This window comes from Sorex araneus, chromosome 5, assembly GCF_027595985.1.
Source record: "Sorex araneus isolate mSorAra2 chromosome 5, mSorAra2.pri, whole genome shotgun sequence".
Taxonomy (NCBI): domain Eukaryota; kingdom Metazoa; phylum Chordata; class Mammalia; order Eulipotyphla; family Soricidae; genus Sorex; species Sorex araneus.
Window position 1 is genome coordinate 5541160 of NC_073306.1, and position 17463 is coordinate 5558622.

Here is a 17463-nt window from a genome sequence, read left to right on the forward strand (position 1 = left end):
TTGACCTTTTGGGGTTTTTTATTTGTTTTGTTTTGGGCCGCACCCTACAGTGATCAGGGATAACTCTTGACTCTGTACTCAGAGATCGCTGCTGGTGGACTTGGGGGACCATTTGGGGTACCGGGGATCAAACCAGGGTTGGCTGTGTGCAAGGCAAGTCCACTCTCCATTGTGCTATTGCTCCAGCCTTATTTGACCTCTTGAAGCGGCAATTTTTTACCCCCTGAAATAGAAAAGAATTACTGCACAACTTTGTAGGGTGGAGATAATTAAAATGATACTGACATGCTCTTGGCACAAATAATATCTGTAGTTATTATTTCTGACAGTTTATGAGGATTTCTTGGATAGGTTAAAGGAGAAAATTAATCAAGAGTAGTTTTTCACTTATTTGCTGCATTGTACCCATTATTTCAAGGGGCCTTTCAGGAAATTCTCCAGGGTTGACTTTTTTTTTTTTTTTCTTTTTGGGTCACACCCAGCAATGCTCAGGGGTTATTCCTGGCTCTGCACTCAGGAATCACTCCTGGCAGTGCTTGGGGGACCATATGGGATGCCGGGGATCGAACCTGGGTTGGCTGCATGCAAAGCAAATGCCCTCCCCACGGAGCTATCGCTCTGACCCCAGGGTTGACTTGTTTTTCAGGTAGAGATCATGGTCTCTCTCCAGTGCTGAAACTGCCTACTTCCAGCAAAGTAGAAAGTCCAACTTTGGTTGATTTTTTTAAAGTTTAGTAACGGGTATGCCTCTACCTTTTCCTGAGCTCAGCTGTGAGCCAGACCTGACATCCCTTTGATTCTCACAGGGCTGTGAAGGGGTGTCCTCTGCATTTAGCAAATCCAGGAGTAGAATCTTGGAGGGATCATATAGCTCTTATAGGGTCACATGGTAGTATGGGACATGGAGCTCACTGAGGGCCTCCAAAGCCCACATCCTTCAGCAGTCTGGGACCCACTGAGGTTCCAGTGATGGCGAGCTGCCAGTGGATGCTTGGCCAGCTCTGCTCTCTCTGCTGGTTGTCCCACCTGTCATATTTTTAATACACAGGGAGCCTTGAGATGTCATTCCGTGTATACACTGCAAGGTTGTGATTTCTTGGAGTCAAATAACAAAGTTTTACCTTGGCTCTTGCTAACAAAAATACCATTGTTAATGAGAGGGTTAAAATGTTCTCATGAGTGGAACTTTTGAACGCTTTTTGTGTCTCAAGAAGAATTGGTTCTCTGTTGGGATTTTCTGTGTCAAATATAAATCACTTCACAGTGTTTATAGGCTTGAAATATTTTCCAGAGAAGACATCAGACACTCTTTGACTTTCTAGTTAATGCATAGCTCTGATGAACTGTGTTCAGAATGGGGTGGAAAAATTTTACTGAGGGCAACATTTTTTCTCTGTTACAAAAGGGAAAGTGTTTCTGGGAAAAATGCTGCGTCTGTGCGGAGGAGACATGCAGCAGGGCGCCCTTTTTTCCAGAGGCAGCGAGCCAGGGTAGGGGAAAGCGGAGACTAGAGAAAGCCAGCCCTTACAGTCTCTCTACACCAGCTTTCCTGAAGAGAAGTTCTCCACAGCACAGTGGGCCAGGTATGCCAGGTACCGGTTGTTAGCCAGAGCCTCAGAGAACCACCTTGCATTTGGCCTCACAGAGCAAAACACAACCCAGAAAACCCAGTGGCTGTGTCCCTGGGCCATTTTTCTTTTTCTTCTGGCCCATCTCTGCCCACTATCGACTCAATGCCTGGACAGGCACTGGACCACAGCAGAAGAGAGGATGCCTTGGTTTTTATCCTGATAAGGAATTTGGGGAGACAGTACTTGTGGAGAAACCCATGGTAATATCATCCCACTGAGTTTTCTGCTCAGTGAAAGACCTGGACTCTCAGGCTAGTTCTGGCTAGAGAAAACATCTAGACTCATCTGTGAGTTTGGTGTCACAGGCAGTAGTCTAGACAGGAAGGAAAGAGTGCCTCACTGATCTTGAAAAGTCTGGAGGGAAGGCAGCTGGCATTTCTCGGACACCTGTTAGGTGTCTGCTGTGTTACCTGCTAAAGCATTGAGATGGCATTTTGGGTTTTGTTTGTGGTGCTCAGTGGTGCTCAACTCTTATTTCTGACTCTACAATCAGGGATCACTCCTGGTGGTACTCAGGGGCACTGTATTGCGTGCTGGGGGTTGAACCCACGTTGGCTGCATGCAAGGCGAATGCCCTCCCCTCCTCTCTAGCCCCTGAGATGTCGCATTGTGAAAGTGAGGAAACAGCTTGGTGAAAGTAGCCGCCTTCCCCAAGATAGCACAGCAAGCCCGTTCTTAAATTCTACAACTGGATTTCTCAGAATCAGCATTGCTGACATTTTGGTTGAGAAAATTCCTTGTTGTTGGGACTGCTCTGTGTATTGGCTGCTCCGCCTCTACCACCTAGATGTCACCAGGAACTGGTAGCAGTTGTGCAGTACAGACTGTCTCCACACAACACCAAATGTCTCCCCAGGGTGAGAACTGCTGGACTACTTTCTGTTGCTTCCATATTCTCTTATTTAAAACTAATGAACTTTTGTAAACACTCACTGAATATTTCATTAAGCTGATAGGAATTATTGCTACTCAAAGCTCACAGTTTAAAAAATAATGTGGTTTACTAAATATGTGTGTGTGTATACATGCATATGTATATTTTAAGAGATATAGATAGCTACAAAGCTGCTTGAGTTTCAGTCATACAAGGCTAACAATATCATTTAACTCTCCTGGTTTCCCTTTTTCTTTCTTATAGATCCACAAAGGATTCTTCCTGCTTCACAGCGGTTCTTAATAACCTTCGTGTGTTCCTCATCTTTGACTGGCTGCTGCTTGTCCATGACTTCCTCCACACTCCCAGTGATATTAAGAAACAAGCAACTGCCACTCCTCCGCGCCACCGTCACACTAGCAGTGAGTCTGCTGTGGTCCCCAAAACTGTGAAGAGTGGAGTAGTCACGAAGAGGTCTTCCCTTCCTGTGTCCACTGAGAGGCACCTGGAGGTCAAGGTCAATGTCACAGGTGAGTTGGTGAAGTAGCCACAAGTTCTTTCCACAGGAGCCCTTACTGACACATTGAGGACTGCCCTTCCCACACTTCTCTCTTCCCCTCGGTAGAGTTTTTTTTCCTCAGGATTGGGCTCATCTGCGTTTTGGTCTTCGCAGCCCCATTTGATGTGTGTGTCTTACTGAGACGGGGCAGATTTGATAGTTGAAAAATCTCAGATTAGAAAGTGAATAACTGAGGGGATTGTTGGAGAGCCAGATTTATTACTTTGTAAAAACTTTTCTAGTGATCTTTTCTGCACTGTAGCATTGTCATCCCATTGTTCATCAATTTGCTCTAGCCGGCACCAGTAACGTCTCCATTTTGAGATTTGTTGTTACTGTTTTTGGCATATCGAATACACCACAGGTAGCTTGCCAGGCTCTGCTGTGCAGGCGGGATATTCTTAGTAGTTTGCCAGGCTCTCGGAGAGGAATGGAGGAATCGAACCTGGGTCGACCGAGTGCAAGACAAACACCCTACCTGCTGTGTTCTTGCTCTAGTATTTATTTATGCATTTGTGTTTCTACTGTTAGGTTTGTGATATTCTCCCCCTGTGCTCAGAGACCTGGGAGCAGCTCACTGGGTGTATTTTATTATTATTAGTAGCAGTATTTTGGCTTTTGGACCACATCTGGCAGTGCTTGGGGCTGTTCGTGGCTCTGTGCTCTGGGATCCTTCCTGTCGATTCTCAGAGGACTATGAGGTGCCAAGTTTGATCTTCCAAGTGAACCGCCTCCTGTGCTATGCATGGTTTTCAGTGAAAGCACAGTGTTCAAAGCAAAATAAAACTGCCTTGTATAAATGACTAGAGTACCACACACACGAGTTTTTGGAATGTGGTTAGGTTCAGTCTATGTTTTTGGCACACACAGCTACATAGATGACAGAGTGCCTGTAGTTTCCCACCTACTGGTAGGATTGGAATCTGCCTTCTGAGATTTTGGGGCAGCTCACTCATTTGAGCTTCTTGATCTCAGTTAGGTCACCTGAGCAACTTAGGTTGGAAGGAGATTGTGCATTCCAGTGTTCTCTGCCTTTGGAGTGTTCTGATGGCTCAGTAGTGTTCAGCCAGATGCAGAGACTGTTCAGCATGGCAGTGAAGCCATGTGTCTGCAGACATCCCTGGCAATAATTTTTTTCTGGTTGCCCACCCTGGGGTGGGGTGGGGGTGGAGGCTGCCCGGTTTGCACAGCCTGGTGCATCCCAGCTACTTGCTTGGGTCTGGCTAACTGTGTTGTCCTTACCAGGCACGGAGTTTGTGGTCGTTGAAGATGTGTCCTGCTTAGATACCAATGCCATCATTCTCAAAGGCACCACCGTGCTCACCTATAAGCCCCGATTTGTTGATCGCCCCTTTTCAGGAAGTTTGTTTGGCGTTGAGGTAAGAAATATATGCATCCATCAATGTGTGGCATCTTTGCTTGGCTCAAGAGAGAGGCATCTGGAAGGGAATTTTTCTCCCTGAATTTTCATTGGGGGGGGGAATATGTTGTGGGATTGGAGGATCTTGTGATCTTCTTTTGGTTTTCTCCCCAAACCTGCCAGCTGATTAATCAGAGTCAGCTAGTGAATCCAGCCCACTGCGGGGCAGGCTGCAAGCATGTGGGAGAGTTCTGTCTCTTTCTCTCACACCCTCCTTTCTCAGGGAGTTCAGAGATGCTGGGGATGAGAACTCAAGAGGAGCACGTACCTTGGGTGTGTAAGACCCTGGGTTTGATCCAGGCATTGCCATAAAAAGAAGCTGTTCAAGTGGCTTCTGATGCCTTGCCTCCTCTTTCAGCAGGCTCAGTGCTGGTGGGTTTGAAGGCGAAGATTGGGCCCTTGTTTCCTGTAGCCCCCTTCTTGTGCAGAGCCAGGGCTCTGAAGAAACTTGTTTGTAAGAGGGATATGCTATGCTTCCCTCTTCTTGGAACATTTGGTTCATAAAGGGTGACTCTAAGGACCTGGAGGTAGTACATGGTTTAAGGCACAGACCCCAGTTTGGCCCCCATGCCACATGGTTCCCCGAGCACCAAGAGGTGCAGAACTGGGGCACCCTAGCACTACTGGGAGTTGCCTGGGAAATGGTGGCTAGAGAAAGTGCAGGTGCCTGAACTGAAAGTGCGAGTCCCACTCACTGGAGGGTATGACTGGTTTGTCTCATGAGGGCAGTTTTCAGGAGAGGCCCTAGTGCCTGGGAATCATGTTCTGTAATAGCCCGAAAGTGCTGCCTGGTCCCCCTTTTGAGCTGGATTGTAGAGACTGGAAGCAAAATGAGGCACATTATTTTTCACGGATGGCAGCATATGTACTTTTTTACCCTGCTCACATAAAACAGTGAAATCTACAGTTTCACTTCTTGGCCACTTGCTTTTCTCATATTAAAAAAGCAAACCAAAACCTCAGTTGTGGAGCAAGGAGGTGCTTGTGTATTGATCATGAAATTGCAGGTCATCTGTTTTGCAGACCACCACCAGACCAGTTTTGAGTGGAAAACCTTGGTAATTGATGAATGAACTGTCAAATTAAGTTGGGTCTTGTGCATGAGAGGGTGTGAGAGGGAAAAAAAGGAAAACGAAGCTTTCCTACTCCAAAGTCCTAGAAAAACTACATGGCAAAATACTTGAGATTCTTGGAAGTTTTTATTTATTTATTTGGTTATTGGGCCACATCCAGTGATGCTCAGGAGTTACTCCTGGCTCTGCATTTAGGAATTACCCCTGGCAGTCTTTGGAGGACCACATAGGATGCTGAGGATTGAGCCTGGGTCAGCTGAGTGCGGGGGCAAATGCCCCACCCACTGTATTATCACTCCAGCCTCATCCTGGAAACTTTTAATCATATTCTCTAGGCAGCACAGTTTTTTGTTTGTTTTGGGCCACATCTGGAGGGACTCAGGCTTAATCCTGGCTCTGTGCTCAGGGATCACTCCTGGCTGTGCTCAGGGACTGTGTGTGCTTCTGGGTATTGAATCAGGGTTGACTGTAGGCTAGGCAAGTGCCTTAACCCCTTTGATGTCTTTCTGGTCCTATTGGCCACACAGCTGAACCTGAATTTTAAGGAACTCCTGTATCCATCACCCAGGAGAAATTTTTTTTTTTGTTGCGCTTTTTGGGTCACACTCCACGATGCACAGGGGTCACTCCTGGCTCTGCACTCAGGAATTATCCCTGGCGGTGCTTAGGGAACCATATGGGGTGCTGGGAATCAAACCCAGGTCGCCCATGTGCAAGGCTTAAACGCTCTACCCGCTGAGCTATCGCTCCAGCCCCGAGAATTTATAAAGAAATGAATTAATTGTGAATATAGAAAAGCACTTGTGTCTCATGTATTTTAGTAGTGGTAGGAAAAGGGGGGAAGGGGCAAGACAGACCCTCTTGTGCGCTTCTTGGTTTTCCAGAGTAACTAACTAGCTTCTAGAATGGGAATCTTTCCTCTCTGTTCTCTCCCATAAAGACAGTATAAAGGTTTATTTTTAGCTTTCTGCTTTAAAACATTTCAAACATACAAAGAGTAAAAATAGTAGAATCATATACTGTTTCCCAGCTTCCCCCATAGATAATGTATTTTTGTTTGTGAAAATAATAAACCACACAAAATTGAGGGGCCAATTATAACTCTATAGTATGTTTATTTTGGTGGTTGCAGTGGGTCTTGTGAGATGAGGCCGGACTGATTGCTTCTGGGTTCATCTCTTTTTCTTGCTAATGGTTCATCTTTTCCTAAATCATCCATTAATTTTGGCCATGTTGCATTTCATTCTCTAGGTGTTTTCATGCCGACTAGGGAATGAACAGGACACAGCTCTTTCCATCGTTGATCCAGTGCAGATTCAGGTGGAGCTGGTGGGGAATTCTTCTTACCAGAACAGTTCGGGATTGATGGATGCATTCAACAGTGAAGATTTCCCACCCATATTAGAGGTACTGATGACAAAAAGTGTGGGTACACTTTTCCTTTTTCTTACGTATAATTGAATTACTTAGATTTATTCTGAGCCTAGCAACATCTAAGTTCCTTTAGCAAATAGAAGATAAGATGACGTCAACTCTCTTCTGGAAGTACTTGCAGTCTCATGGAAGATCAAAGACCTTTTCGTTGTCTGGAATAGTCTTGAAGTTCTAGAAATGCTTTCAGACCCAAGGCCTCCTCTGCTCGGCCACTGCATATAATGAGTGATTGTGTGAAAGTCAACCCCCTGGAATGAAAAAGCAGTTGCTCTAGGATGTCTTTCTAGCTTTATATATATATATATATATATATATATATATATATATATATATATTTTTTTTTTTTTTTTTTTTTACTTTGGTGCCATTTAAAAAATATAAGAACTTGAGGTCTTGGCCATTGGTGCTTAATTTCAGGATCTTCTGTGTCTTTCTGAGCAGCTCCATGTCATGCTTTTGAACTCGTAGCACTGCCTTTAGGAGTAAGACCTATACAGAGAGAAGAAGGGGAGATGCTTTTCTGTAGTGAATGCAACTTTTAAAAGTCCACCTTTTACCTTTTGTTAGATTCAGTTGCAAGCCCTGGATATCAGACTCTCCTATAACGATGTTCAGCTGTTTCTTGCCATTGCCAAATCCATCCCAGAGCAAGCTAATGCAGCAGTGCCTGACCCAGTGGGCCCAGAAGCCACCTCTGGGAGCAGTCACCTTCCCAGCATGTCTCGAGTGGCAGAGGAAGCAGGAACAAAACATACCTTGGATCCTGTTCTGGGTAGGTCTTGAACTACAGAATCTGTACTGCCGTCCTAGTAACACTCCTTTGCTTTCAGATGGTTTTACCCCATGGTTACATTGTGTGTGGAGTATGATTGTATGTCATTATCTATAAGTCTATATATATATGTATGTATATATATACATACATAAATATACATGTAAATTTGAAAAACAAGGGAGAGATAGCTTAAAGGGCTGGAGTGCAGGCCTGGCATGTGGAGACCCTGAGTTCTGTCCCCAGTTCCCTAAGAACCACTTGGGGTAGCCCATCTGCATTGCTGGGCCTCAGCCTGGTCAGCCAAGTATTGTTGGGAAGGGCCCCTAAGCCCTTTGAGTACTGCTTGGGAGGCCCCTAAAACAAAGGCAAAGCAAGGAAACACTCAGAGTGCCTGCGAGATGTCCCGTCTCCTCTGTTTATTCTTTCATGGTATTTTCTAGAGTTGTATGGATCATTTTAGAATGTACATTACAATTGTTGCTCTTACAGCTCAAATATTTATATATACATGTATGTACATATATGTATGTATGTATATATATGTCTGTATATCCCTTTATAAGTCTTTATTTCCCGTCAATATAATAATAAGTATTGAGCTTCCTTTCCTGGACATCTGCTGTTCAGTTAAGAGTAAAGGGGTTTGGCTGTATGACAATTTGAATCAGTGATATATATCACAATTAATGTGTGTCACCCTTACAACCAGTCTATCAACAAAAGTCTGCTTCACAAAAAAAAAAAAAAAAAGAAAAAAAAGAAAGAAATTGTTGCTCTTAGAATCATAGAATCATAGTTCTTTGGAAATAGACTTTATTTTAGGGGACAGAGAGAAGTACAACAGCTCAGGCACTTAACCTCCATGAGGGTGACCCACTGGCACTCCATATGGTCCCCCTGGAACCCACCAGGAGTGATATCTGAGTGCAGAGCCCTAGGAGTAGGCCCTGAGCATAGCTGGGTGTGGCCATACCTCCCTCCCCCCAAGAAAAGAAGAGAAAGAAAACAAATTATACAGGAATAATTACAAAAGTAGACCTAAAGAACAGGGTCAAAGAAATAATTATTTCAAGAAAGAAAGAAGTGGCGACTACTACAGTGATCAGAACACATTAAAACCTATTATAGAAGAGACCCAAGTATAAAAATTTAATGCAATGTACTTTAGATCCAGAGTTGAAAGTTTACGTATGGAAATGAAAATAGGTATTTTATATTGCATTAAGCAGTTTTAATTTCCTTGTTTACATAGGTTAAAATCGTATAGCAATCACAAATTCCCTCTTACCGATTTCTTTTCTGATCATTCTATTTACCATCTCTTTAAGTTTTGTTGGAACAAGTAATATAAAGTAAATTTGCTATGTGCCTAAGGAGGCAGGTTGGGGCTGAGACAGAAACTGGGGACATTGGTAGAGGGAAGGTCACACAGGTGGTGTTGAAACACTATGCCTGAAACAGCTGTATTAATGAGCAACTTTATAAATTGAAGTCTTTTAACGAAAATAAAATATATGTAAAGAAAAATAAATAAATAAAATGCAAATTAAAAAGAAACTTATTATAGATCTATTAGAAAGTCAAAATAGGCCTCAAAGGAGCAAACACACACATATGGGGTGCCAGGGATTGAGTGGGGGTCTTCTGCGTGCAAGTCAGGATCCTCAGCCTCCGTGCTCTCTCCAACCTCTCATTTTGTGTCACATAATGACACTTCGAATAATTTTTCTTTAAAATTCTCGATTTTTTTTCTTTTTTCTTGGGCCACACCTGGCTGTGCTCAGGCAGGACTCAACAGGAGAATTTTACTGTCACAATTAAAGGTTTAGACTTTTGAGAGTTACGGTTGTTGACAAAATTTAACAGATATCTTGATTCTGATTAGCTTTGTAAAGATTAGGCTGGCAGAGCACTGAGTGATAGTTTGAAAGGGGGAGATAGAAAAAGCAGTCTCAGGGCTGGGGAGGGTCTCACTGGAAGAGCACTTGCCTTGCATGTACTTCCATCCAGCACCAACAAATCCCGGGATTGCACACTTTTTAGGTGTCACACTCAGTAATTAGGGGCCGTGCTGGAGAATGAACTCAGAGCCTTCTACATGCGTGGCAGGAACTCTTAACACCAAATCACACACCTGGATCCCCATATTTTTAATAATTTTTTTGTTCTCTCTTTGTTTCATTCTTTTGTCTGGCCACACTGGCTCTGTGCTTGCTCAGGGATGGCTCCTGTCAGTAGGGGACCACACCCTCCCACGTGGTGCTGGGGATTTAACCGGGGTCAGCTGCATGCAAGGCAAGCAGCTTAACTCCTGTAACTGTCTCACCAGCCCCCGAGCTTTTAAGATAGCATTATTTCCCACACCCTACCTCCCACTTTGGATACTTTTATATTTAACAGCTGTATACAGTAATGTAGGGAGAATATGCTATATTCCTCACGCATGAATGAACCTGTTTTTGGGCCGTGCGGCTGCAAAGTGGCTGCGCGACATATCATCACCTGTATCACTTGTATCACTTATCATCCCGTTGATCTTTGATTTGCTCGAGCGGGCACTAGTAACATTTCCATCCATCCCTGTCTTGTGCTAGTGTAGCCCAATGATATCTGCTCGCTCCAGGAACAGGAAGAGCCTCAAACTGTTCATTCAGGGTTTTGATGAAGACACATCATCATAAAAGGAAATATGTGTGTGTGTGTGTGTGTGTGTGTGTGTGTGTGTGTGTGTGTGTATCAGAGATCTCGGCAAGCTAACAAGAGTATCCTGCCCGCACAGAAGAGCCTGGCAAGCTCCCTCTGGCATATTCGATATGCCAAATACAGTAATAATAACAGGTCTCATTCCCCTGACCCTGAAAAGAGCCTCCAATAGTTGGGAAAAATGAGTAAGGAGAGGCTGCTAAAATCTCAGGGCTGGGACGAATGGTGGTGTTACTGGTGCCTGCTTGAGTAAATCGATGAACAACGGGATGACAGTGATACAGAGGCAGTGATACAGTATGGATCATGCTGAGGTTTTATTTTAAAATTCAGTGTTTTCCTTCAAAGTTATGTGGCAGATATAACATTTCAGCTAAAAACTTTAAAAATAAGTCAATCTATGGGCTGGAGCAATAATACAGTGGTATTTGCCTTGCATGTAGCCAACCCAGGTTCCATCCTGGCACCCCACAAGGTCCCTGAGCATGCTAGGATTGATCTCTGAACACAGAGCCAGAGGTAAACCCAGAGCATTGCTGGGTGTGGTGCCGCTCGCTCCCCGACAATAGTCAGTCTAGGGAAAATACTTAGAATTCTTAGGGTTCATTTGATAAAAGCCTACTCTTAGGATTCAGCTTTGAGGCCAGACTGATAGTACAGTGGGGAGGGCATTTGCCTTGCTTGCAGCTGACCCTGGTTCTATCCCCAGCATCCCATATGGTTCCCTGAGCACCACCAGGAAGTTTCTGAGTCCAGAACCAGGAGTAGCCCCTGAGCCTTACCAGGTGTGGCCCAAGCACAAATAAAACAAACAAAAGTAATCAGCTTTGACTAGAGAAGTAAAGTGTTTTGGTTACCATTTTCTGTATTTTGTCTTTCAGTCTAGGATTTTTGACATAAAATATTTATAAAATGTATTTATTATCTCTTTCCTCTCCTTCCCCACCCCTCTCCGCCCCAGAGTTACAGCTGGCAAGACTGCAGGAGCTGGGATTCAGCTTGGAAGATTGTCGCAAGGCACTTTTAGTGTGCCAAGGTAATTTGAGAAAGGGTTTCCATTCTTTGTTGTTTGTCGTGAGAACTTGTTCCTTTCCTGTTTCCTCCTGACTGCTCCCAGGTGACTTAGAGCAGGTCTTCCTCAGCCTTTTCCTGACGCTGACCCCCTCCTGACCTCATTCCCTTCCTCTGCCTCCCAGTCCCACTGGTTGGCCCCTAATCACGTATGCTGTGCCCCTCTTTATCCTGGGCTGGGAAATTCTGATTGAAGAGCGGCACTGACGGAGGGACTCACTGTGAGTCTGGAATCCTGGACTGGGCACCATGTGCAGCAGTGGATGCGGGGTGAACCTCTGGGCGCTGGTGCCATGGCTCAGCTTCAGCTCCTCCGTGCCACCGCCTGGTGACTTGGGCACATTACTCTCCGTACCAGTGCATCATTGTGAAAGGAGAGGACGCTGCCTTCCCTCAGCGGTGCCCACAGCTGGAGATCTGCAGCTGTCAGCCACTAGCAGCATTGGTGGCCGTGCTGGGTTTTGGCCATTGATGGAGTTTTTCTGTTGTTATTAAGTCCTCGTAGTGCTTGGATGGGGTATTACCACCCTCGCCTCAGTGCGGGAACAGCCCAGAAGGATCAGTACCTTTTCTAACTGCCGTCTTCATTCTGCTGCCACGTGCTGCTTCTACCTTCCTCTCTGTTCTGCTTTCTCATAAAGACTCTCTTGCTCTCATAAAGCAAGAGAGTTGGGAGATAGTCATACCTGGCATGAGCTGGACCCAGGCTGCATTCCTGGCACCACAAGGTCCCTGAGCATCTCCAGGTGTAGCCCTGGAGGCCCTCAAATAGCACCCTAGTGTCACATGGGAGCCCCCAGCACTGTAGGACCCAAGTAGCATTGTATTTGTGGGGCCCTTGAACTGAGCTGATGGCCCAATTGATCAGGAATGGCCAGTGAGGCCCGTGCCTCCCCTGGACATAATATTTTATATATTGAAAGGTTGGATTTCAAATATGGTTCTATAGGCTTTACAGTACAGCTTTATTGAGTTACCATTGTTATCTTGCTGTAGTGTACATAATATTGACTGTCTCATCCTAGTGAGATTGTTTGTAATGATAATCCACATTGACTTGGAGGACATTATTTAGCCATTCCTTTGTTGTCCATTCTTTCAATGTCCTACATAATTTTCTATAATTTTTGGTATGAACTGTCAGTCATATATTTTTAAAGTATTTAAAGTCTCTCTTGGTAGAGAGACTTTATATTGTAGATACTGGATCACAGAGCATAGCTTCTTTTTGCCTTTTTACTTGATCTGACAAATCTTTTTCTAAAAAAGGTCATAGCAGATTCTACTTGCTATATGACCCAATATGTGTAAAAATGCTGGTGTCACTATATTGGCGGAAGCATTAACTATTTTTCTTTGCTTCCGAAGTTTCCTTAATTTTGTTTTTGTCTAATTATTATTGCTTTTTGGTTTAATTAACTTCATGGCCCTTAATGTTTACATTTTCTCATTCTCTCTCTCTCCCCCCCCCCCCCCCCCCCCCGCCAACGCAAAGACATTGTAAAGATTTTTAAATAGCTTGGGAGATGGCTCAGGTGGTAGAGCACATGCTTAGTATGTGTGAGACCTGTAAGCGGTCCCTGGCACCACCTGGCTTCCTGCACATAGCTGGGTGTAACTCTCCTGCCCCTACACACCATAGCCCAAGCTCAGCTGAGTGAGCTCCCATAAATATATTTTGCAGCAGTTGTCTGGGTTTTTGTCAGTTTCCATTTAGGTGGTAAGTGGAGCATAGTTCCATGAGAGGGCCAGGGCAGTTCATTGAGCCAAGCTCCTCGAAGAGCACTGTGTAGGTTTCCTCTGCTTCATTCCTCTTACTGGGTCTGTGGGAACAGAGAGAGCAAGTAACTTACATCTAGTAAGTGCAGGGTCAGAAACCAGGCCACCTCGTCCAGAGCACTTGCCTGTCACCACTTCTCTCTGTTGCATGTCCTGCCCTTTGGTGATTTCATTGAGAGTTCTGTTCCATTGCTTCCTTTCCCTTCAGCTTTCCCTTTCCTTCCCTTTAGCAAGCTTGTGGCGTTCCAGGGCCTGTTACTTAACTGTTGAGTGGGACACACCTGAGATGCACATTGCTCTCTCTTCTGGAAATTGGTGATGGGTCGAAAGGACAAAATAGGTACCAAGCAGGAGATTTGGTAATTCAGAGAAGCCCACCGGTTCCTGCAAAACCAGGGAAGATTTAAGCCTGTGGCACTGTGGATTTGGATTTTTCTCCTTTCCTCCTCTCTGAGCTTCCTCAGCAGATGCCTTAGCTGAGGGCTGCTGTTTGTTCCCTTGGGAGGCATTTTGCACCAGATTGTTTAAGGTGTGGTAAACCTGAGTGGAAGGGGTACAACAAAGTGGCCATGGTTTGTGCAAAAGCCCCTTTTCTGTTACTCGACCCGAGTTTTCTCCCTTCGGTCTCAGAATACATCTGGGGTCCAGGTTCTTCTGGGGTGTCTAGTAGGTCCCTTTGAACTTTATTTTTCCATTTCCTCTGGGTTGCATGAGTAGCTGTGGGAATGGGTTGAACTAATCTCCTTTTAATTTTCTTACAGGCCAGTTGAAAAAGGCAGCCAGTTGGTTGTTTAAGAATGCCGAGCCTCTGAAGTCTCTGTCCCGGGCTGCTCCTAGCCGAGACAGCCCTGGGTCGGTGCCAGCACAGCTGATCTCGGGGGTAGAGGTCAGAGCCGAGAGCGTGTGCATCTGTTTCATCGATGACTGCATGGATTGCGACGTGCCCCTGGCCGAGCTCACCTTCTCCCGTGAGTGCTTCCCTGAGGGGCAGACACCGCGAGTGGGGTGGAGTGGTCGGTCTTTTATGAAGGTCTTTATGCTCTGTTTGGTAATGCGAGTGACAGATTTATTGGTCTTTTGAAGAGATATTTACTTACCATATGTCCCCGTCAGGCTAGATGGCACGATGGCACAGGGATGCTAGACATTCTCCGTAATGAAATCTCCATTAACGATGTTAGCTAAATCACCCCCCACCTCACCACTTTACTTGTTAGGTATCCAAAGTTTGTAGCATGCTTCATTGTTAAAGGCATTTGAAAAAATAAACTCAGAAAATAATGTTTTCTACTACCCACTTTAGCTTTTGAAAAGAGTGGGCTGATTTGTGAGCCGATTTGTAGTGGGCAGCTGCCCTCAGAGTCACCTCCCTCTGAGAACTGTCCATCAGTAGAAAGGCGTTGGGACAGAAGGTCTTTTGGGCCACATCCACTGGTACTTGGGGGTTGCTTCCGATGCTCTCTGAGCTACCCCTGGCCCCTGGGAAGTAGACTTTTTTTTCCCTATTTTTTTTGTTTGTTTTTTGGGGGTGACATTCAGCTGTGCTCAGGACTTACTCCTGGCTCTACAGTCAGGGATCACTTCTGGTGGGACTTGAGGGCTCTGGGGTACCGGGCATCGAACCTGGCTGGCAGCATACAAGGTCAGCTCCCTCCTTGCTGTACTGTCTCTCCAGTCCTGTGGATAAAGTTTCTTTATCCTGAATCCAATCATTGCAAGTGGGATTAGAGAAGGCTTCCGAAAAGGGCAAATGAAAATCTCACTTCGGTGTTTATTTTGAACTTTCTGTTATTTTGGTCTTACAGTCTTTCTCCCTTCATAGAAGTTCCACTCTGGGGCTTTCATGGGACCTTGTAGTGTTTCCATTTCACTGTGCTGTGGACACCACGAGGCTTACTGGGGTCAAGTAGCTTCAAATTCTGACTTGTCTCCATAAGTACCCTTTCTGCAGAAAATAATAGATTGGTTTTCTTCCCTTTTTTTTTTTTTTTTTTTGGGTCACACCTGGCGATGCTCAGGGGTTACTCCTGGTGCTGCACTCGGGAATTACTCCTGGAGGTGCTCGGGGGACCATTAGGATGCTTGGGATCAATCCTGGGTCAGCAGCATGCAAGGCAAATACTCTACCCGCTCCACCTCTTAGATTGGTTTTCTATGGTAAACCTACATTTTTGAGCTGATAATTACTGGATCCTCACTATGTTTATCAGTATGCCTTCTCAGATTTGCATGGAAGACTGTTTTTTAATGTTTCTAGGCCCTTCACTTAGACTTGGGTGCAAGGACTGGGATTGTGAGCAGGCAAAGGAGGCATTTGCTTAGGCACAGCCTGTATAGGGGTACTCCTACCCAAACTCAGTACTAGTGGAAAATATTTCAGTGCAGAGTTTTAAAAAAAAATCATAGTTCATGCAAAAAAAAAATCCCTGAAGAAAAAAGGTCTCCTGTGTGCTTTTTAGTGAAATCATCAGCATTCAGCTACAACTCACAAAGTCCTGGTGGTACCTGTCTCACCTCTGCAGTGATATTTGCTTCATTGCAGGTCTGAATTTTCTTCAGCGTGTGAGAACTAGTCCTGAAGGCTACGCCCACTTCACTCTCTCTGGAGATTATTATAACCGCGCTCTTTCGGGTCAGTATAAGCAGACATTATAATAAAATTTAAAAATGTACTTAGATTGGTGTTTGACTATTAAATGCAATTAAGTATTATGATTTAATTTATAAAAATAAAATGAAAAAAATTAAAAATAAATGTACTTAGGTGTTTGCTGGGGTCTTTTTCTATGTAACTTTTACCCATGAGGAAAGAGTGGGGGAAGGACAAGGAAAGATTTAAAACCAAGCAAGTGCATAAACTCAAAAAACACAGATCTTTCATTTTTTGAAAAACTTATCTGATATGTTGCAACTAAATTATTTAATATGTTTTTATAGTTCATTCTTTGTGTGTGTGTGTGTGTGTGTGTGTGTGTGTGTGTTAACAAGTCATACATGGAGACATTACTGGTGCCTGCTCCAGCAAATCGAAGAGCAATGGGATGTGTGTGTGTGTGTGTGTGTGTGTGTGTGTGTGTGTGTGTGTGTGTGTATGTTTGGGGGACCACACCTGGTGAAGCTCAGGAGTTATTCCTGGCTCTGCACTCAGGAATTACTCCTGGTGGTGCTCAGGGGACCATATGGGATGTTGGGGATCAAACCTGGGTCCTCTGCCTACAAGGCAAGAGCCTTACCCACTGCACTGTTTCTCCAACCCTAGTTAATTCTTTTTGATCCTGGAGTTTGGTTCATGCCAGAGTATGAAATTGCTCAGTGGTAAAGGATATTTGTCTCGCCTCGAGAGTAGCTACATTTCAAGGGAGAGTTATGCCCACAAGCTTTTTTAGGCATCAAGCTGCCTCATTCCCTGCTCGACTTGATTTGTTTGAAGAGTCCTGAGTCCATGGGAGTGCCTCCCCAGGCTCTTACAGAGGAACATGATGGGGCAGAGTAAGCTCTCTGGTTCTGTGGCAAGGAGTTTTGGGCTAACTTCTGCTACAAAGACGAAGGAGAGGACTTGGCCCTGGCAGGTGATGGTTCCTAAGTGCTGGCCTTTGTTGGCAGCTTCAGAGTGGTCCTGTGCCATTGAAGACTTAGGCCACGAGCACTCACTCCTTTCACTCAGTAGAAAACAAAGCCCCCGTCTTGCTATGGCTGACTATTCTAGTGGAGGCCACATTTAATTGTTTTAACTAGTGGACCTTTCCTTCTCTATTCTGGATTCATTTAAAGGTAACACATCCTAACTGTTCAAAAGCCTTGCTAGTTGAGAGAAACTCGTATGTGGCATCTGGTAGCCATTCTTTTGAGAAGCATTGTTTTCCCTGAGCAAATATGGCTCACTGTTAAAGTTGTATGAGCACACCTAGGGGCTGTGTGCAGAGGGCAATGCATATCTGCTGCATCCTGGATTCAGTTATTGCTTTTTCTCTTAATTTTACTGAAAGAAATTTACTTAGAAAGCTGTGAAGGGAGAGAAATAGAAGAATGCATGTTCCAGAAAGAACATGGCTTGAAAAGCAAGTGATGATGTTGTTATTAAGTCACCTGCTCTGTGACTGATTTGGTATATTTAGAAAATGGTTGAAAGTTAACTGGCCCTGAA

At 44.7% G+C, this 17463-nt stretch overlaps 1 protein-coding gene across 3 annotated transcripts in view; it reads left to right on the forward strand.

Moving 5' to 3' along the window:
• VPS13D (vacuolar protein sorting 13 homolog D) overlaps positions 1-17463 on the forward strand; it is a 265713-nt gene that overhangs the window by 90138 nt on the left and 158112 nt on the right. For all 3 annotated transcript variants that reach the window (XM_055137626.1, XM_055137627.1, XM_055137628.1), the window contains exons 31-37: positions 2770-3035; positions 4310-4443; positions 6809-6964; positions 7559-7763; positions 11431-11505; positions 14081-14287; positions 15862-15951. In XM_055137626.1, the coding sequence (XP_054993601.1) occupies positions 2770-3035; positions 4310-4443; positions 6809-6964; positions 7559-7763; positions 11431-11505; positions 14081-14287; positions 15862-15951 (1133 nt within the window). The remainder of the gene's footprint in view (positions 1-2769; positions 3036-4309; positions 4444-6808; positions 6965-7558; positions 7764-11430; positions 11506-14080; positions 14288-15861; positions 15952-17463) is intronic.